The sequence below is a fragment of the Microtus pennsylvanicus genome, chromosome 2 (assembly GCF_037038515.1).
Source record: "Microtus pennsylvanicus isolate mMicPen1 chromosome 2, mMicPen1.hap1, whole genome shotgun sequence".
Classification (NCBI taxonomy): domain Eukaryota; kingdom Metazoa; phylum Chordata; class Mammalia; order Rodentia; family Cricetidae; genus Microtus; species Microtus pennsylvanicus.
In genome coordinates, this window is record NC_134580.1 from 140,336,690 (window position 1) to 140,358,393 (window position 21,704).

General features: G+C 51.7%; 2 protein-coding genes across 3 annotated transcripts in view; both read right to left on the bottom strand.

The window, feature by feature from the left end:
- Positions 1–1,036: 1,036 nt before the first annotated feature.
- Ocstamp (osteoclast stimulatory transmembrane protein) lies at positions 1,037–3,990 on the bottom strand. Its single transcript, XM_075962873.1, is given in 5 exon segments — positions 1,037–1,310; positions 1,312–1,389; positions 1,391–1,749; positions 2,588–3,587; positions 3,959–3,990. Coding segments are annotated over 5 exon segments (1,554 nt in total). The 3' UTR covers positions 1,037–1,225.
- Positions 3,991–11,421: 7,431 nt separating this feature from the next.
- Positions 11,422–21,704, bottom strand: part of Slc13a3 (solute carrier family 13 member 3) — a 61,527-nt gene continuing 51,244 nt past the window's right edge. Inside the window, exons 11-13 of one of the 2 annotated variants that reach the window (XM_075963061.1) lie at positions 17,223–17,384; positions 14,732–14,869; positions 11,422–12,933 (exon numbers count right to left, since the gene is read on the bottom strand). In XM_075963061.1, the coding sequence (XP_075819176.1) occupies positions 12,757–12,933; positions 14,732–14,869; positions 17,223–17,384 (477 nt within the window). In that variant the 3' untranslated portion in view covers positions 11,422–12,756. The remainder of the gene's footprint in view (positions 12,934–14,731; positions 14,870–17,222; positions 17,385–21,704) is intronic. The other variant, XM_075963062.1, reaches the window with a different exon arrangement.

Consider the following 21,704-nt stretch of genomic DNA (forward strand, 5'->3'; position numbering starts at 1 on the left):
CTTGCCTACATAGTGAGTTTGAGGGCAGCCTGGACTACATGAAACTCTATCCCAAAACAAAATAAACGATGAAAAAGGAAAGAAATGATGCCATCTTAGTTACTTTTCTATTGCTGTGATGAAACGCCTTGGCCAAGGCAATTTACAGAAGAAAAAGTTCATCTGGTACTTAAAGTTCCAGAGGGTTAGGGTCCATGACCTTCATGATGGTGAACATGGCAGCAGGCAGGCAGACATGGTGCTGAAGCGGTAGCTGAGAGCTCACCTCTTGACTTGCAAGGATGAAGCAGAGAGAGCTAACTGGGAACTGTGTGAGTCTTTCGATACCTCAGAGCCCACTCCCAGCAACACACCTCCTTTGGCAAGGCCACACCTCCCAATCCTTCACAAACAGTTCCACCAACTGGGGACCAAGCATTCAAATATATGAGCCTATGGGGGCCATTCTCACTCAGACCACCGCAGAGACGATCTGTTGTAGCCATAGTTACAGTGATGTGGTTCATCCCCGTGTGTTTGTGATACAGATGCTGTGAAAACAAATGTGAACCTCATGTCTCACAACAATTATACAGGCTTTGGGGCTAGTACCCCTTACACCCCATTCTGCTTTTCTCCCACTCTCCCTCTCCATGGAGCAAACGTCTTTGTTCAATCTTCAGAACACTTGATTCTCTTTTACTGAGTGGGGGTGCTGCCTGACTCCCCTATTCCAAAAGTCAATCAAGAACTTGAAATTTGTCATTTTAATCTTGTGGTTATTATTTTACTGGGGGGAACTCCAGGCCACTCATGGCTAACCAGAGACCGGGTTCATAGCCAAGGGCCACTGGATACTAAACAAATGTGCCCCTTCTCTGACATTCAAAACCCAGCAGAGCATCCTGTATTTTCATTTACTAAACTTGACAAGTCTAGATGGAACAACCCTGGAGGAGCAGAAAACGGCAAAACTGTTTTTTTTTCTTATATTTAATAAATATACTCATTTACAAACTCAAACTTTCCGATAACTGTAATTTCTGAGGTTTTAGAGGCTTCTAAGTCGGAGGAGTGCTGAGGTCAGTCCACAAGCAGAATCTCTACGTGGATGTTATCAGGGCAATCTCCCTGGAGCTGAAGGAACTGGACTATCCTGATCCGCCCCAAACTTTCAAGACCTAGGCTGTAACCGCACCTTGCCGGCTCCTCCAGGCCTTCCACTCGCCACGATTTCACGCACATGTCACGTGAAAAAGCAGATTGCACCATCATTATGTAGATAAGAAAACCGAGGATCTGAGGTGGGCAATGTTCTACCCAAGGTCAAATGGAGACCAAAGAGGAGTCAAGCAACTTAAACCCCTGTGACTCTGGAGCTCTTGTCCCCTGCTTGGGCTCCCTGGGTCCCCAGGTGCCTGTGGCACAGGCCTGTTTGTCTAGGTGGTCACTCCGATCTTGTCTCCTCTGGAGCCGGCCCTGCAAGTGGCTAACTCTCCTGGCTTCCTGGACAGGAAAGAAGGAGGCAGCGATGGCATGCCGCAGGCGCCAAGCATAGGCCTGCAGCACTAAGGTGGCACCTGCTAGCAGCTGCAGGGCGCCCGCGGTCAGTGCGGCCCTGACTCGGGGCGGTTGAGCCTGAGGTAGGTGGCAGTCGTGGGGTATGGAGTATAGCTCCCACTGGAAGGAGCGCTGTGCTGAGGCAAACTTGCTCTCCACGGGAGGCTGGTTGAGGACGAAGAGGATGAAGCCTAGGAGTTTATATGAGGCCTTCAAAACAGAGAAAAGGATTGAGTCTGAGGCGCCATCGGGCCAGTCCCTATCTCTGCCATCTACAGAATGGGTCAAGGACGCGACAACTATAAGTCAGTAGCCAGCAAAGGGGCACCTCACAAATGTTACCCAAAGTATTTTGGAGAAAACTTTTAAAGCTGGGGATGTATCAACGACTCAGACGGTAGAGTGACTGCCTAGCATGCAGGAAGCCCTGGGTTCCACCCACTTACTGGGTACACCAAGGTGGTAGCCCACTCCTTTGATCTCAGCACTGAGGAGGCAGAGGTGGGTGGAGCTCTGTGATTTTGAGGCCAGCCTGGTTTGCTTTATCAAGTTTTAGGTCACTCAAGACTACATAGTGAAGACCTATCTTTAGAGAAAAAAAAAGTCCCACCAATCAATGCTTTGGTGTTATGACGGTCTCATCAGCTTGATAGAATTAACGGTTAGCAATGTACACTCTGGGTGTATCTGTGAGGGTCACAGATCTTGGGGGGGATCAGATCATGGGGGCTCTGTACTAACCAATGATTTGATTGGTTGATGGGTCTACAGCACAAAGGCCTTGTGGGAAGGAGGTGAAAAAGTAGGAGGTGGGGCCACGCTGGAGAAAGCAGTCCCTGGGGGGTGGCTGGGAGCCGCACCTTGCCCTGGCCCCTTCCTGTGCTCCATTTCTGTTTCCTTGTTCTCCGTGCCTCCACACCATCTGCCTATGACTCCCAGGCATGTCCCAAGATGATGACTCAAGCCAGCAAACATAGACCAAAGCCCGGGACTGAACAGACTCCGCCCACCTGAATAATTCCGAGAGCGGCCCCCTCCGCGTACTTACGTCATACTTGACCGTGAGAGTGACGGGGATGGTGGGCAACTTCTGAGCCCAGGTCACAGCTGCCTGCGCCAAGAGGAAGACCCCATAGTCTGTGGCCGCTGTCACAGCTGTAGCTACTAGGAGCAGCGCCAGTAACCCCAGCCTGAGAAGACAGCTCAGCAATTCCTCATGCGACAGCTTTGGCTGGGCTGCGTGGAGCAGCCAGGGAGGTGGAGAGGCCAGCAGATGTGTGGCACCAGCCTGGGCCAGCTGCTGAACCAGCTGCCGGGTGGCATAGATATTATCGAAGCGCAGGTCAGTGAGGTAGCGGTGAAGGTACCAGGCGGACTCGCCTAGGAGGCCCAGCATAAACAGCCCGGTGACCACCCGCTGAGTCCCCAGTGCTGCCTGGGTCAGGAACTCCAAGCCGGAGAAGTCCTCCTGGATCTGCTGAGCGGCCATATGCATGTGAAGGCGGAAGGCTGAGCTGTTGCCCTGTGCCTCAAACGCCAGGCTCCGACTGCCTGCTTGGCTCGCTGGGCCCAGCGCCTGGGATGCCAGGCCCAGCTGGTAAGTGGTATTAAGCAAACTCTCCAACGAGCCCTCAGTAACACAGCTCAGCACTTGTCCGGCTGCACCCAGGTTGGCTAAGACATTGGGCACCACGGCAACAGCCAGGTTGGCTACACTGTAGGACAGGAGTAACCGGCGGCCCTGCTCGGAGCCCAGGGTAGGCACACTGAGTGCAAACAGGCAGCGGATGGGGGGCACCAGGCCCAGGCTCAGGAAGACCAGGAGCCCACAGACGGTGGTCACCAGGGCAGGGGGTCCCTGAGGATAAAGCTGTGAAGAGACCAGCCAGTGATGAAGCAGGCCTGCGATGACGCTGGCCAGGGAAGCACACAGGAGCAGCTGTGTCAGAAGTTCGCTGCAGCTGGTTGGGAGGGGCCGCGAGAAGGCTTTCCAGGCAGTCTGCAGCGGGACAAGCGCCTTGTAGATCCCCAAACGCCAGAATTTCCATCTGTACACAAGGAAATAGGGGAACTCTGTGTCAGGAGGGGGTGGGTGTCCTCTGTTCCACCAGCCAGGTTGCTGGCAGAACCTACTCTCATAGTCACAGGGACAGGCACGCCTTCAGATAGATCAATCAGAGGTATTCCACCTATGGGGGCGGGGTTAACAAGCTGAACCAATCAGAGCTTTGCCCAGGAAGTCTTTACAGGGCTGTCAGTCAACAGCCTAATGTCTCCAATACTTGAGGATGTGGGGCTGGGTGTCTAGACTGGGGCCATGGTTGCAGGCTCTGAGAGCAGCAGGTAAGTTGTGGAGGGGAAATAAATATGGCTGAAAGACAGAACGTAGCAAGAAGAGAGAATGATTCCCTTCCCCCACAGTCCGTGTGACTCACTGTTGGTCCCATTCATGTTCTTTACAGATCTCAGTGTCACCTCCATCATTTACAGGCAAGGAAAGGTACCAGTTGGTCTCTTGGGGACCTTTTCTCTTCAATCAGCCCTCTATTAATCACATTTATTTATTTTTTATTTACTGTGTATTACACATGTGTGTCTGCATGTCAACATCATTCATTCTCCACCTCGATTTCTTCATTACATTTTAATTTTGTGTGCACATGCTTACATGCCTCTGTGCATGTGTGTGCATGTGTGTACAGGCGTGTGCATGTGTGTGCATGTGTGTACAGGTGTGTGCATGTGTGTACAGGTGTGTGCATGTGTGTACAGGTGTGTGCATGTGTGTACAGGTGTGTGCATGTGTACATGTGTGTGCATGTGTGTGCATTGTGTACAGGTGTGTGCATGTGTGTACATGTGTGTGCATGTGTGTGCATGCATGGAGGTGTGCACATGTGGGTATGTGGGGGTTTGTGGGTGCTTGCATGCCTCTGTGTGTGTATGTCTTTGCTTATGTGTGCATGTGTATAGACGTCAGAGGACAACTTGTAAGAGTCACAGGACGACTTACTCCCAGTATCTGTTTCTTGCCTTCTATCACGTGGGTTTTAAGGACTGGACTTGGCTCTCTGGCTTGGTGTCGGCACTTTACTGACTGAGATGTCTCATGGGCCCACCACCACGTTTTTCTGAGGTGAGTCTCTCACTGGCCCAGTGCTCACCAATTTACCCAAATGGCTAGCCAGCAAGCCTTAGGGAGCTGTCTCCACCTCCCCAGAGCTGGGCTCGCAGCCAGAGCTGGGTTCGCAGGTGCATTCTCTCACGCCTTGCTTTTTCACATGCATTATGGCATTGGCATCAGGCCCTCATATTTGCACAGCAAGCACTTTACTGAGTGAGTTGTCTCTCCAGCCCTCAGCGAATATCTGTTCAGTGATTACTGTGAGCTTAGCGTTGGAGACGCGGCAGTAAGGGAAGCAGACTGACTCTGACCTCCTAGGCACTCACACTAGTGACAGCAGAAAGGAAGTTACAACACAGCTGGATTTAGGGGTCAGTGTGGCAACCTTTTGTTTGTATTTTAACAAGTAAAGCTTGCCTGAAGATCAGAGTACGGAGCTAAGCCACGAGAGGCCAGGCAGTGGTGGCACACACTTTTAATCTCAGGAGTCAGGGGACAGATGAATCTCTGTTAGTTCAAGGCCACCCTGAGCTACACAAAATTGATCCAGTCTATAAGAGAAACAGCGTTCACACAAAGGTGATCCCAGCAGTTGGGATCACACCTTTAATCTCAGCACTAGGGAGGTGGAGGCAGGAGAGATATGAAGAAGTGGAGGGAGGAATACAAGGTGGGAGGAGACAGGAGCTCAAGGCAGTCTGAGGAAAGGGCACTCTGAAAGGCAGACAGTCTGAGGACGGGATGGCCCCTTTGGTCTGAGCATTGGTAGAGATGAAGAACTCTCTAGAGGCTTCTCTAACCTTCAGCACTAACCCCTATATCTGACTCTGGGTTTTTATTATTGAGAACAGTTAGAATTCATGTTACAGGTCAGATATGAAACACGGACATCTGGTTTATCACTGCTGTCTTTGCTGCAGGTGGCTGGGTGGAACTGGACACCCATCCACTGCCTCCAGGGCTTTACGTAGGAGTGCGCCCCCTATAGGCGCTTGTCACTGCTGGACACCCGGGAGTCTTCAACCCCTATACCCCCTTCCTGGCCCCCAAAGACATACATACTACACACTACACACAGCTTGATTCGTTTGGGAATGGGGAACTGAAATAATGTCAAGGAGCATAAATGCTTTTAAGAACCGGAAGCTATGTCAGGTGCTCAGTCAGCCGGGTATTATCAGTGACAGGGAGTGTCGTAGCTTTCTCTCTGCACACCCCTCTTGTTCTGTTCCCGCACAGCCTTACAGCCATGGCTGTTGTTTCCGTCTGACCAGGAGGAAACCGAGGCCAGAAAGGGGAGGGTTCGTTGGTGGTCTCAGCCGGTGAGGGGGAAGACTTGAGACCGGAGTTCATGCCCGTTTCAAGGGGCTGCTGACTTTTCTTGCCCGTGTCCCTTGTGTCCCAATCCCTGAACCTACCCCAACCTGATGAGGTGTTCCGCGACTCCTCTGTTGTCCCCCATGGTCTTTGAGAGCTGAGTTCAGGCAGCTGCCGTGACAGCCATGGCAGGTGGAGAGGAAGTGTTGGGATCGTCCGGTCGCTTCTGCTTTCGTCCCTTTAATCAGACCCTCCTTGCTGCCTCATCCTGCCCAGCCAGGGGCCCAACTCTTGGGGGCTGGGCCAGCTGTCTCATCCTCTCTTGAATGGCAGTCAGGAGCCGCCAGGGGTGGGAGGAGGAGGAGGGTGAGAGGAGACATATTTTCCGAGCATTGCCTGTGATCCTGAGGGAAGGAAGGTAGAATTAGCCCATTTCTCGGAGGAAGAAACTGAGGTTCAGGGAAACCATGCAGCTCATTCACAGTAACACCAGACTAAGAGCTCCACTCTGCTTTCCTGTCCCTCCTCCCATAGTTAAGCCTCCCAGGAAAACCCAATCCTTGATTCTGGGGATGAAAACCCGCAGGAGACCCACAGGGACCCGCTAAGGCCACACTGTGCTGTTTTTAGCCACCACGTACAGACACGGAAAGAGAATAATAAATGCAGCCTGTACTGAAAACTGTAGGTGCTCAATAGTTGCACGAGTCCCTGTGGTGATTGGGGGGTAACTCCAGTCCATCCCCACCTGGCATGCAGAGACTTCTCCCTAGCACCAGTCCCCCATCACTGTCTATACCAGGACTGCACCCAAGAGGCCTCCTCTGTCATGGGAATCCCCCCACCACCACCACACATACACAAAGAACAGAGCTGACAGCCAGCCATCATCCCTTATAAGGATATCCTGCTGAGTCATGAGCTCAGGCCTGATAGGGAAAGGGACTTCCCTAGTACATAATTGAGGGAGACACCTGCGACCAAAGCTTCAGAAAGCAGTGAACCCCTCTAGGAAGCCAGGAGCCTTCACTCATCCACTCCCACCCATGCCCAAGAAAAGTTTTGGCACACAGTAGAGCCCAGAAGCTGTCAATCCTCAGGTCTTATGGGGCTGCTACTCTCCTAGAGTTCACATCAAGTTGCCTGGGTACCAGCTATCTCCATGGGACACTCACAATTCGGTGCCAAAATGACCAAGGTTGTAAAGCCAGGAAAGAAGGAAATAGTAAACAGGGAAGGGAAGAGAGGGAGCAGACAGACAGACAGACACACACACACACACACACACATACACACACACGGAGCGGGGGCAGAGAGACATTAACACTTTTATATTGCTGGCCAGTCTTATAGGAGGCTTGGGTCCTCTGCTGTCTAGTGGGCTTCAAGGAGCTATTTAGCTGGCCTCTTTGTAGAGACAACAGATCTACCTGCAAATGCGGGCTTCCACATGTTGTGCTATGTGACCTTGAGCTAGGGCTGTTCCTCTCTGAAGTCTCGGCAGCATCTGCTACGTGAGAACCATGGGTTTGGAAATACAAAGTATTCAGCAGGCAGTACATAAATGTTCACACCATAAACCCTTCCCTCTGGGTTTCAGCCTTGCCTGGGTGAAATCCAGGCTGCTCAGACTTGACTGCTCAGGCCAGATGTTCTCCATATCCCCCAACCCCATCTCCACACCCCAGCTTGGGTCTCATCAGGGTTTGGGACTGCATCCCATAAATCATGGCCAGCCTCTGCCCAACTCTGTAGCTGGTTGGTTAGGAAACAGAGACCATTTGGGGAAGCCCCAGGTGACTGAAGGGGAGCTGGAGCACATAGCCTGGGGCGCAAAAGGCAGGAGATATTTGGGGGTTCTTTTGGAAAACGTGCATCGTCACCTCTACTCAGGCAGGGCTGGCCTGGCCTCAAGGCCCACAGCATCCGGAGGGGCTTGAGTCACCAGAAGTCAACAGGGCTGAGCTGGGTGTGGGAGTTTAATCTTAAAGGAATCAGAGGCACGAGATGAAGAGGAAGTAGAGTCTTCGGCTATTCCCAGGGCCACTCAACTCACAGCCCCACAATGCTTTGTGTCCTGGTGCTTTTTAGCACAGGGGGGAGAAGGTGGCCGCAGCACACATGGCTGAGAACACCCGGGGGGCTGTAACCTTCCCAGCAGGCTGTGGAGATGGCTCAAACTCTAACGTCTTTACTGTGTAAGCACGAGAACCTGAGTACCAGCCCCAGAATCCATGGAGAAAAGGCAGCCAGCAATGGTGACATACACTCATAGTCCAACCTGGGCAGGTGGAAACAGTGGGGTGCCTGGAGCTTGCTGGCTGGCTAGCCTGACTGAACTGTGTCTTGAAGTTTAGTGTGGTCAGGGGACAGCTGCTGAGGGTTGTCTCTGGCCTACAGGCACTCACATTAGTGCACCCATATGCACACGGACATGGGCACACACACACACACACACACACACACACACACACACACACACACATCTTACCAGAGACAACCTAACAGAATCAGAATGGGAGCCATCAGCAAGAGCCATAGAAGTTTCTGGTAACAAAATAAAAACTGAAAACCAGCAGGGTAGTGGTGGCGCACACCTTTAATCCCAGCACTCGTGAGGCAGAGGCAGGCCTAGTCTACAAGAGCTAGTTCCAGGACAGGCTCCAAAGCTACAGAGAAACTCTGTCTCAAAGTAAAAAAATCAAAACCAAAAAACCAGAAACCATTTATTAATGCATGGGTGTGTCCAAGAACAATCTGAAGAATTAGTTTTATCTTTCTACTGTATGGGTCATAGGGATTGAACTCAGGTCAGAAAGTTTTGCAGCAAGCACCTTTACCTGCTAGGCCATCTTGCCTGCCCTGAAATCCCTTATAATAAAGTATTTGTCCCACTGAATGTATCCCAGATATGACCTGCTTAGCATGTAAGAAATACACAAGAGCATGACAGGATAGTTTATATTTATTTTTGTATCACTGCAAGTACCCGAGGGGAGTCCCTCAAGCTGTGACCTAAATGTTAGGTGGGCAAATGGCAGCCTCAGTCTCCCAAGCCCTAGGAAGACAGGTGTGCACCACCACACCCAGCTTGGCATTTTGTTTCCCAAGAAAGATAGAAACCCACATTCAGAGGTGTTATTCCTGACACTGAAGTTTGGTGACAAGTGTCTAACTGGAGGCAAAGGAGAGAGAAGAAAGCCTTAGCAGACACTGATATGGGACTGGGGAGCACTCTGACATGGTGAGCCATGTGCTGCAGGACTGGGGAGCAGTCTGATGGGGTGAGCCATGTGTTGTGGGGCTGGGGAGCACTCTGACGTGGTGAGCCATGTGCTGCGGGACTGGAGAGCACTCTGACATGGTGAGCCATGTGTCGTGGGGCTGGGGAGCACTCTGACGGGGTAATAGGCCATGTGCCGTGGGACTGGGGAGCACTCTGACAGGGTGAACCATGTTCTGTGTGGCGGGGGAAGCTCTCTGATAGGATGAGTCATGTGCCATGGGATTGGGGAGCACTCTGACAGGGTGAGCTATGCGCCATGACTGTAGAGTCTATTCCTTCCACCCCACTCCTCCTCCCTTCCCTGTGCCCAGAAGTGACCTGGAAAGCCCACAGGAAGGCTCTGTGTGTTCTGGTGGATCATGTGGCATTGTATGTGCATACTTGGCCAAGTCTTAGTACCAATGGTGGTTCAACATTATTCTGGCTGTTAATGTGAGGGCGTTTTTGATTAGATTAACACTGAGGTCAATGGCTTGGGGTAAAGAAAATGGCCCTCAGGATAGGGATAGGCCTGGTCCAATCAGTGAGGGGAGGGCCTGAGAAGAAGGGATGGGGTAGGGGTGGGGTCTTCAGCAGATGCTGGTCTTCTAATACCAACTGCCATTCTTTCTCCACTCTCAGCTTGCCAGTCCCTGTGTGCTTCATCCCGCCAGGTGGGGGCTTCACCAAGTCTCCACAGCTGTGAGCCCCCTAAGACACATCTTCTCTTTTCCCTTCAGTGAGATGCAGCGGCCTTCACCAGCTGAGATTTCAGTCTCTACAATTCCTGTCAGCCACAAACCATAGGCCAAAAACATTAAATAAATTAGAACTAAGATCTTCAACTTCTGTTCTGAATGCAGTTGCTTACCAGGTCCAGGCTGGGACCTGGGCAGTCACCTGAAGAGGGGCCCCAGAGGGTTAGTGACTACTGGGGTCATTCCTGTCCTAGCCAAGTTCTGTCATGTTTAGGCAGCCACCAGCAATGCCACAGGGCCTTTGCTCATGTTCTGGGAGGTGCCGAGATGCTGGGGCCTCCACGGAGCTCTGCCCAAAGGTCGAGGTGTAAATCAGCCAGTCAGTCCCAAAGCTGCCATGCTGGGTGGGTCACCGGGCGCTGTAGATGACAAACCAGGTTGGCATTGACTTGTTGGCCCTTCCTGACTTCTGGCACTCCTGGCAGGCCACAGATGGAGCCTGGTGCATTTCGTGTGACTCAGTCTTCCCTGTTCCCACACCACTGCGGTGAGTGCCTCTGTCAGGACCCTGTGCACAGCCAGTCAGTATAGGGGATCAGTGACGCCCTGGAGACTAGTCAACGGGAGAGGTAAGGACAGCTGCCGCTGGGAGGGACAGAAGTTGGACATTCAAGGCCCAGTTGATAGCCCAGAACCTGAGGTCATTGTTCCATCCTCCTCCAGACTCCCCACCACCCCCATGTTCTCCTTTCCACAGAGCTACGAGTGTCCAGTCATTGTGTCCGGCTTCAACCCATTGCCGCCTCCTCAGAGAAATTCGCCTGAAACCCACGGCCTGAGTCAGCCCATCATGTGGCCACTTCAATGACGACTGTCACTCATTGGATCTATGTCTATGGCCCCACCGCTTGCTCTTTCTTCTACATTTGAGTCAGCACATCACGGGTTAAGTGCCTATTGAGTGGACCAAGCCGAGGAGTAAAGAAATGATGGGGGGCATATTCAAATCTTTGGTCAGTTCATGGGTCAAGTACTTACTGAGCGCTGGCTGTGTGCCAGCCAGCACCTGGCTCAGACATCTGAGTCCCATCAGGGAGCCAGAGAGTGGCTTTGGTTTATACTGTACAAGGTGAAGAGTGGAATGAACAACAAACTAAATGTCCTGGGGAGTAGTGGTGCACGCCTTTAGTTCCAGAACTCTGGGAGGCAGAGGCAGGTGGATCTCTGCGAGTTAGAGGACAGCTGGTCCACAGAGTGAGTTCCAGGACAGCCAGGGCTGTTACACTGAGAAATCCTGTCTTGAAAAACCAAAACCAAAGAGTAAAACGTAAAAGATAAACACCACAGCAGCCTGACAGCTGCGGAGGTATGAGTGTGCATAGGGGAGACCGTGCAGAAAGGCAAGCCGGAAGTCAGTTTTGCAGAAGTTCTAGGCCAGGAATCGGGGGTTTTGTTTTGAGAGACCAAGAATCATCAAATCCGGTATTGACCAACATTCTTTATTTGAGCGCATTTTTGATCAGCAGTATCAGAAATCGTGAATCTTGTAGTCACAAGGCTGTGGGCTTCTTGGTGTGTGGTCTGTCCCTGTCCCCCGAGGGACACCATCATCCATCCCTGGAGATCTGGAGCTGATTCAGTCTGGTAGTATCACCTCCAGCTCAGGGGCCCATCAGCTCTGGGAAAGAACTCTGACTCATTTGTGCCTTATCAGAAAGCGTCCATCCCTGGGATGCCCACCCTCAGAAGACAGTGAAGGCTCTGCCCTCGGCTGTCCCCACCCTGCGCTGTTCACAGGATGCCTGAAGCTTGATCTGGGAGTCAGAACAGCAACTGCCTGCTTCCTGGCTCCAGCCTCTGCTGGCAGGCTATCTTGGAGTCTCCATCTACAGACATGCCATAGTTTTCTTCAAGGCCTTGACTGATCTTCAGATTTTTCTCTCACCCCCTAAAGACTGTGACCTTTGCAATTTAGACATATTGACCATTGTGGGGTGGGAGTTGAGAGGCCAAACCCAGCTGTGAGGGTAAGAAACAGCTGGCGGCCTGCAGCCACAGAGCCCAAGGACCGCAGATGGGAGGGTCCTAGATTGATAATGAGGGCCTAGCAGGGCTTGACCTAGAGCTTTGGCCTAAGGGAATCAGATGAGGAAAGAGAACCCTAAGCATCTTGGGTAGACACTTGAGCTAGGGTTTCACAAACCTCCCGTGATGTTGCTTGGGGGACTGGAGAGGCAACGAAGAGACTCCCGGAGGCCTGTGTCCTCCCTCTGCCTCAGGGAATGAAAGACAACCCCCAACTGCTGGTTGTCTACAGGGGGAGATGGCTAAACAGAAAAGGGCAGAATCCAGTCTGCAGTAAACAGCTGTAATATCTGGCCTAGATTTGTAGCCACGATGCCTCCCCCAGCAGAGTGGTGATGTCTTCAGAGACCTAAAGCCAGTGGCAGCCATAGGCAGGGATAGCCCCCGACCCCAGGTGTGCAAGACAAAAGCCATTTCAGGTTTGTCCCTCATGGCTGAAGTGGACGTGCCTGCACCCTGACCATAGACCAGCTTCGTGAGAAAAGCCTGTTCCTCAGGCAGCAGATCCAGGCGACAGCTGGTGTTGCGATGCATGAGAAAGAGAGAGAAAGTGCCGCAGACAGTGAGCTTGAGGCCCGAGTGGACCACTGGAGGGCATGCATCCTTACTTGCTGCCTCCAGTCAGATTACAGAAAAGAATTGCTCGATCAGCTTGTAGGGTCCTAGCAGCAAGTGACAGCAACAGCCCTTGGGGAAGGCCCAGCACAAAGGGAAGTCCCCAGCAGAGCTCAAAGGATTTGAACTGTGCTGTTGGTCAAGGTGGGTGGCAGGGCGGTGACGTTGGCAGAGTGGGTGTTGGCCCAGTCTGGGAAGGTACCCAGCTGGAAGATGGTCTGTGCCCAGGTGTTCATGGCCAGGCTGAGCAGCAGGACGCCCATGAGGTTCATCAGGAGGCCGGTCCGCACCTGCAGTGGAAACCGAGTGAGCAGAACAACAGCACAGGCCCTCAGAAGCAGGTGGGAGACAGGGGTTGGCCCACAGCTGGCAGTGCACAGCTGGCTCTCCCCATAGCTGGCAGTGCACAGCTGGCATTGCACACTGGCTTGGCCCACAGCTGGCAGTGCACAGCTGACTTGGCCCACAGCTGGCAGCGCACAGCTGGCTCGGCCCACAGCTGGCAGCGCACAGCTGGCTCGGCCCACAGCTGGCAGTGCACAGCTGGCATTGCACACTGGCTTGGCCCACAGCTGGCAGTGCACAGCTGACTTGGCCCACAGCTGGCAGCGCACAGCTGGCTCGGCCCACAGCTGGCAGTGCACAGTTGCCTCTTGCTATAGCTGGCAGTGCACAGCTGACATTGCATAACTGGCTCAGTCCAGAGCTGGCAGTGCACAGCTGGCTCTCTCCACAGCTGGCAGTACACAGCTGGCAGTGCACAAATGGCTTAGCTCACAGCTGGCAGTGCACAGCTGGAAGTGCTGCAGCCAGCCACAAGTGTAGGCCATGGAGGCTTCCCAAGAGCCAGGCTGGCCTCCAGGGCAAGGGAATCCTCCACTGAGGGTCTCTAGATGCCGGACACCTGGCTATGGAGTGGACTTGGGTCATGCCCATTAGCCACAAAGGTCACTTCAACAAGGTTATAGATTCCCCTTTAAGACAGACAAAGAAGAGCCTTGCCCAATAGTTCTATCTGATCATTATGCTCCTCCCCACATTTAGTGTACCATGTAGAACACACTCATGTTCATATGCACACATAGGTACAGGTGCGCGCGCACACACACACACACACACACACACACTGGAAGTTCAGTTAAGGAAATTCTTCCCAAAGTGAAGAATTGAGACAGGGTCTCATGTAGCCTAGGCTGGCCTCAAATTTACCACGAAGCTGAGGTTGGCCTTGAACTCCTGATCTTCTTGCCTTTGCCTCCCAAGAGCTGGGATTACAACTGAATTTTCTATACTCTGCCTTTCTGCTGTTTCCACCGATGTGTTTAGACAGCGCCTTGATTTAGGACTCTCTCCGTTCTGTTATGAAACTTGATGAAGCTGTTAGCACACTGAAACATGCATTTGGGGCACCCGAAATCTGTGTTCCTGGCCATGTTCACTTATATTTGGCTCCAAATAAATCATCTCTTTTCCTCACTGAGGTAAGAACTGTTTCTGCTTTGACAGCTACAAGTTCAAGGCCAGCCAGGATACAAAGTAAGACATCTCAATTGTTCCAGGCTTGCATCCTGGAAGCCCAGACTCTACATCTAATAATGTCATTCCTCTCAAAGCCCATGCTGTCCCAGAGGCCTCGGCTCTGGAGATCTGATGACACTGCCCCGGGCTGGGCTCTCTCCCGGAACAATCCCCCACCCTTCCACCCTTCATGGCCCCTAGAAAGGCTGGTGGGTCCTCTCCACAGAAGTGCCATCTTGGCCATCCCTTCATTCTCTTTAGTCGCCAGCATCTTCTACCATCTTCTCATGTTGCAATTACGAAATTTACATATTTTTAACACTTCCAGTCAGCCTCCAGCCACGGGAAGGATTCTCCCAGGAGGCAGGCGGCTACCTCTTCTGCACTGCTGCCCCCCAGTGGCTGGAACACAGATTACACATTTCAAACCCAACTAAGGAGAGAGGATTGGAGAGATTTCCAACTGGGGGCCTGGAGAGACTTTTCCAACTGGGCGATGCTGGCTCCTCTGGCCCTCCACTCACCTTCTCCCTCTTCTTGCCAGGCCACTGCTGGGAAGGCCCAACTTACCATGTCTTTAACCAGCAAGTGTCCACTGGCGAAGGCAATGGAATTGGGAGGTGTCGAGACTGGCAGCATGAAGGCATAGGAGCAGCCAACTGTGCCCGGGATCATCAGGTACAAGGGGTGCACATGCAGTCGGATGGCCTGGCCCAGAGAAGTCGCAGTAAGAGACCAGGGCAGTTGGAAAGAGAGTGCCAAAGCTACAGAGAGTGCCAGAGTGACAGAGAATAGTAGACACTCGTGGGAGAGGGAAGGAAACAGAGAAATATAGCCAGACACAAACACACGACACGCAGTCTTAGAGAAATGTGAGCACCTTCTTAAGGTCAGGGATGACAGGGCCACACTGCATTTGACCAGGGAGCAGGCAAAGAAACTTATTTAGAAGCCCTCTTCCCATATGAGCTAGCATGTTGTGCTAGGGTCCTCCATAGTCACTGATCTAGAGGTCCGAGTGGGACCCAAAACACTGCATCTCCCATAGGCTCCCAGCAGCCAGGCTACAGCTCGCCCAGGGCTGAAGGCCGAGAATGAAGGCTCGCATAACCAGGCTTTGCCTTGCCCTTCACTACACCATCCTAGAAACTACCATGGGGCACCTTCGGTCAGAGCCTGGCTGGAGTTGAAAGACTAGGTGTGTGCACCTCCTGCCCCCGGTCAAGCACTGCCATGTTCCCAAGATGGAGAGCTCAGTATACCCGACCCAAAGTGTGGGCATTTTCTTGACGGGCTCTGCCATCATCCCCAGTCAGCAAATATTTTGATTTGGATGAGAAGCCATATTTAAAAGCAAATGTCCTTTGCTGGTATCTTTTCTAGAACCTACCAGTTACAGACTTGGCAGATATGGAGCTCTCTCCCCTCCTCCACACCACCTCACACCATCCCTATTTCCACCTATTCCCAGGTGTCCTAGACCCTAGAACAGGGTCTGATTGATGCAGTCCCTCTCCACGAGGGCCTGCGGACTCCCGGATGCCCAGGCGGAGGGCCATTTGCTCACATTCAGCACAGTTTCCAGTGCCCATGCTTTTTCACCTAGGAACCCCCAGGTGAACCTTGTCTTGATGTAAGTGGCCTGTGCACACAAGGGCGGACCAGCGGTACTGCTGGTGATCACTCTCTGGAATTGTCTGCATGTCCTTTATGACAGTGCTTAAACAGTCTATCCATTTACAGTGGAATCTGTTTCAGGGGTTAAAGAAAGAACACACATAAGTCTGTGCCTGATACAGTGCCAACTCCATTAAAAATGGAAACATAAAGAGATACGGAGATGTTACAGTGTCAACTCCATTAAAAATGAAAGCATAAAGAGATAAGGAGAAGTTACAGTGTCAACTACATTAAAAACGGAAACAAAGAGATACAGAGGTAAAGCCAAGCCACCTCTCAAGGTGGATACCCACTGATAACACTGTTTCATTTTGTCAGCTTTGGGTTCTATGGTGGGTGTCCTGTTGCTTGCTTTACTTTAACCTGTTTAAATATAAAACTAAACCATGAGTTTCTGAGACCCCCCCCCTTTTGAGACCAAGTTTCTCTATGTAGTCCTGGATGTTCTGGAGCTTGCTCCGTAGATCAGGCTGGCCTTGAATTTACAGAGATCTGCCTGTCTCTGCCTCCCAAGTGCTGGGATTAAAGGTGTGTGCCACCAGATCCGCTGGCTTTTAAATCCTATATGAAATCTACATGCTGGCGGCTTGTGCATTTAGTTAGTCGTGGCGGGATCTTGGCCAAGCGCTGGCCTTCCTGCATGCTGGCACTTTCTCCTGCTTTGTTTTCCTTCTGCCTGGTTTCTTCAGGCTTTTGCTGGATACATCATAGATTGCAGAACTGTCTTTATCCTTCCCTGCCCTGGGAATGGCTAAGCTTAGGTGGGAACTAGATGGTTATCAAAGGAGACTCTTGCCTAGCAAAGGAGGATTCTGGATAAATCACCCTGACTGCCTCCCTTCCCAATCCAATCCATCTGAGACTGGTGGCTTTTAGAACAGAGGGTCTCAAGAGGTTGAGACTTGTCCTCCTGGGAGACTGTTGGCAATGTCTGGTGACATCCTGGATTGCCTCTGTTATGTGATGCTGTTGGCCTGTGGTGGGTGGAAGAAGGGGATGCTCTAATACCCCACAGTACAGGGCAATTCTCCTTGCAGAAAATTCTTGGTCTAAAACAGGAGGCAAGAGCTCTGTGGCTGGGCTTCCTCCTGGGCTGGGCTGGCTACACAAGGGCTTTCACATGCCCCAAATTTGACAATCTTTTTCTTCCTAGGAAACACAGCATGTCCTCATGGGTTACTTCACCCCTACCCTGCTTAGGTATTCATTTAAGGACAACAACCCTGTCAGTTATGAGCTGGCTCTGAGGTTCAGATTCTCCTGTGGATTCTAGAAGCAAGCAGGGCAGCTAGAGCTGTCTGGGGAAGCTCCGCAGCAGGGGACTCTGAGTTGGGAGTTGGGCCAGAGGTGTCCCTTCACCCTGCCCCACGGGAATCCTCACCAGCTCTGCTAGGACGGGCAGGAAGATGATGATGGTGGCCGTGTTGCTGGCAAACTCCGTGAAGAAGGCGATGACCGCAGTGATGAGCAGAACGGCCAGCACTGGGGGCACGTGTTCCAGGGGGTGCAGCTGCCCACCGATCCACGCTGACAGCCCTGACTCCTGTGGGCAGACATGCCTTTGGTCTCAGTCCACTCAGAACCACCCTTCGCAGGCAGCCACTAGTGCAAGTCCCTCTGCCACATGCTCTACGGGCCATAACCCAGACTCCTGGGATCCATCCCGTGATCTATTTGGTTAGGAAGCAGAGTCTCTGTTTCCATTTGGGTTCAGCGCCCGGAGTTCCAACTTGAATGGGAAAAGGAAACTGACAGATCCTTATGTCTAAGTCTCATTTCTCCAATGATGATCACCACTCAAAGTGCCTGCTATTCCTTCCATAAAAGATTAAGTTTTGCTACTACATGGTAGCACATTAATCTGTATAAAGTATATTATATCCCTTATACTATCCATAATATAAAATATATGTAGTGGTTAGTTTTGTCAGCTTGACACACTCCAGAACAGTGGTTCTCAGCCTTCCTACTGCTGCGATCCTTTAATACAGTTCCTCATGCTATGGTGATCCCCCAACCACAAAATTATTTTCATTGCCACTTCATAACTATAATCATTATGAATCATAATATAAACATCTGTGTTTTCCGATAGTCTTAGGTGACCCCTGTGAAAGGGTTGTTCAACCCTCAGGGTTGAGAACCATTGCCCTAGAGCCACCTGGGAAGAAAGCGACAGCAGGGATTGTCTAGATCAGGCTGGCCTGTGGGCAAGTGTGTAAGGGATTGTTTCAGTTATGTCAATGGATGTGGGAAGAAATAGCCCTCTGTGGGCAGTACCATTCCCTGGGCTTGGGTCCTGGACTATGTAAGAGTGGGGAGAGCGAGCTGAGCACACGTATGCAGGCATCCATTGCCCTGTTCTGACTCTGGGCACAACGTGGCCAGCTCCCTCAAGCTCCTATGGTGGACAGGAACTGTAAATAGCAATAACCCCTTCTCCCTTAAGTCGCTTTTGTCAGGGTGTTTTAATCACATCGACAGAGACAGCATGTATCTGATACGGCAAATGTGACGCAATGTGACTGCTGATAGACTTCTGAGCAGCCCTAAGGGTCTTTATTATGATGACAACAGCATAGAATTCAACATTAACATGGTATCATTAGCCACCAGTCTAAAATCACCATTATTAAGGGTTAGCACCTGCTGGCACCTTCTAGCACCTGCTGATTCCTGTCCCTATTTTATTAGAGAAGGAAGAACCTTCATGACTTGTCCATGGCCTCATAGCAGTGACTGAAATACCCACCTGAATCTGTGTGAACTTCTAGAAAGTTCCCTGCCTTCTCCATCTTCCTCTGGGGGAGCTGGTCTGTCACTTAACTCTTAATTAAGAGCAATGCCCACCTGGGTGTGGTAGCTCACACCTAGGTCAATATTTGGGAGATGGAGGTAGGAGGATTCATGGGCAACATAGCAGTACCAGGCTAGCTTGGTGCTGTCTCAAAGCAAACAAACAACCTAAATCAAAGCAAAATGAAATAAAGGGAGAACAATGTCCAAAATGGACTATGGTTTCTGGGGCATGGAAGGACAGGAAGTCCCCCCACCCAGACTTCTCTCTCTAACCAATGCTACACAAATGTCAGGTACCCTCTCTACTGGCCTCTCCAGGAACTATCTTGGTTAGCAGGATATCACACACTCTCCCACCATCAGGTACGTCTTCCACTGACCCTAATCCAGGCCAGCCTCCTAGAGATGGCAAAGCTAATGGCCCCTCGAGCTCCTTGTCACCCCCTGGTGGCGCCACTCAGCAAGGTCCAGGTAACAGTGCAGCCAGCAGGGACCCCCACCCCCTCCTTAGGGCTTTTCCTGAGAAAGGTAACAGAACTGTGGGTTTAGGGGCCAATCCAAGGCAGAGCCGGATGAGGACCAAACACAGAGAAACAAATGCTTGTCTGCCACCGCCAGGAAACAGCCCGGCACCCTCAGGCCCAAGGCACATCATCCATGAGAGGTGCTTGATGCCTGCTCTGTGTTGAGTGAAACATTCGCTGCTCATTCTGAAGTTGTATTTATTACTAATTTATTTACTTTTGTAATACCGGAAGCAGAACCCAGAACTTCCCACCTCTGAGGAAAGTGTTCCATCACTGAGTTCTATCCGAAGGCCAGACTTCCCTTTTTACTTTGGAACTAAGCTATCCAGGCTGGCCTTGCACTCATTCTGTAGCCCAGGTTAGCCTTCAACTTCTGATCTTCCTACCTCAGTCTCCCAAGCAGCTGGGACTGCATGCCTGGCTCCCCATAGCTGACGTCAGAAGCTGCCAGTTCTCAGCTTGACTCTGGGTCACAGCAGTTTCTAGACATAGCACATTCGTTTCTCTGATTTATCTTAGGAGTTGTTTTCAGGGCCCAAGGAGTAAGAGCTTAAGAAGCTATGTGTGGTGGCTCATACCCTTAATCCCAGCACTGGGCAGTAGGAAACAGGATGATCAGGAATTCAAGACCAACCTTGGCTACATTAGCAAGTTTCAAATCATCCAGGGCTGCCTAAGTCTCTGCCCAAACAAACCAAAACCAAAGAACCAAAGGACCAAAACAAAAACAAATGACAGCTTAGACATATTTCACTCCGGGAAAGTACTTGTAGGATTTAGGCATTTTCAGCAACCTGCAGAGTTCTATGGGAGGCCGAGCCAGCCCTCCAGGATACAGGGAATGCCAGGCAGCTGGTGTTCCCTCAAACCATGGCCTGGCACAACACGCACAATTAACAGGAGAGGCAATGCTGACAGAGACTGTTAATGACCAGGCGAGTGGCCAATCGAGAGCTTCCTGTGGCTGGGCCTCTGAGTGAGAGGCCTCTTGCCAGCACCCCAATGCCTGGACTTGGGCTCCTCAGTGGAGGGAGTCTCTTCCTCTAAACTCCCTGCGGTTCTGTTGGGGACACTAAAGGGATTTCCCCCAGCCCTTTTCAATTCTTCTAGGACCCATGGCTTGGTTTCCTTGGAAACACAGCCCCCAGAATTCCCAGGAAGGCCAGAGACCAGCAGTAGTACCCGGAGGCAGTGGGTAGAGCTAGGAGGAGGGGCTTAGCTGGTTTAAGTGTGCTTTGCAGCTAACCCCTTCCTGTGGTGTCATTCTGGATAACCCCCCTGCCCTGTACCTCAGTTTCCTTATCTGTAAACCAGAGGTCAAAAGGGAGAAAAGTAGCCAGTCTAAAATAGTGAGTAAAGTGCCTGGGCACTGTGAGTGCTGTGTGGCCAGCTGTCCTTAGCGGTCACCAGATGCCTGTGTGTCGGGAGGAAGGACTGGAACGGACAGACATAGAACTGACTCAGTGCCCCACCCACTGTCTAGGGTCTCTAGGGAAGAGACCCAGAGGTCATCTGCAGACCCAAGGCCACCTTCAGAAGCAGATGGAGGGACACGGAGCTACCAGGGTGGTGTCTCTCTTCCGGATTTCTTCAGCTAAACCCCCTCTCCCCACTTTCCTCACTGCACAGTGCGGCCCCATTTCTTAAGGAACACTCAAGTTCGGTGTTCAAAAATCCAAAGTCTCTGGGTGAAGGACTAGTAGACAGACAGACAGACAGGAAATGGGACCACAGAAGGACAGATAGACAGACAGACAGACAGACAGGAAATGGGACCACAGATAAACAACAAGGGTAGCAAGCTTCTCACTTCTTCCTCATCTTCATGACCTGAAACAAAAGCCTCACAGCTTAAAACAAAGGTCTGGCGGGTGGGCTTTTCCTCCTGATGGTGGTCCTACCTTGCCAAAGGACCAGCCCAACAAGTTCAAGGCCAGACCAGTACATGCTCACTCCCAAATAGTGGGCCTGTAGGCCTTCCTGTCTTTGTTTTAACAGCCCCCATCAGTGGGGGATGGGGGCTCCCTAAAGACCTTAAAACCCCAGCCCTGTGGAGAGGCTGGATTGTAGCCTCCCAAGTCCCAGCTATGCTCTTGCTCTGCAGGGGTTTCTCTCTCTGTCTCTGTCTTTCCCTCTCTGCATGTGTGTGTGTGCACGCTTGCGCAAGCGTGTTTCCTCACCCCTAATAAAAGCCTTCTTTTTACCAGAGGATTCTGCCTGAGATTTTCCCTGTGGCTGCTTTTCACGAGGGAGAGGGTACCAAGAAGCGAATGGTTGTTTGGGAGTGACTGGGTGCTAAGAGGGTCGGGGAGTGAGACTTTAGAGACCATGGCCCCAGTCTCAGAGCCAGGGAAAGTTCACTAAAGAAAGTCCTGAGGTGGAAATGAGTTGAAAAATGGGCCAGAGGGCTGCAGGGAGAAGGAAGAGGGAGGTGGGCACAACAGGGGGGAGGGAGGCAGGGGCTTGATGTGTGTGGTCCCACGCATAGGCCCCGTGTGGAGTATACAGGGTGTCTAGCGTGTACTCTGTGGCAGCTG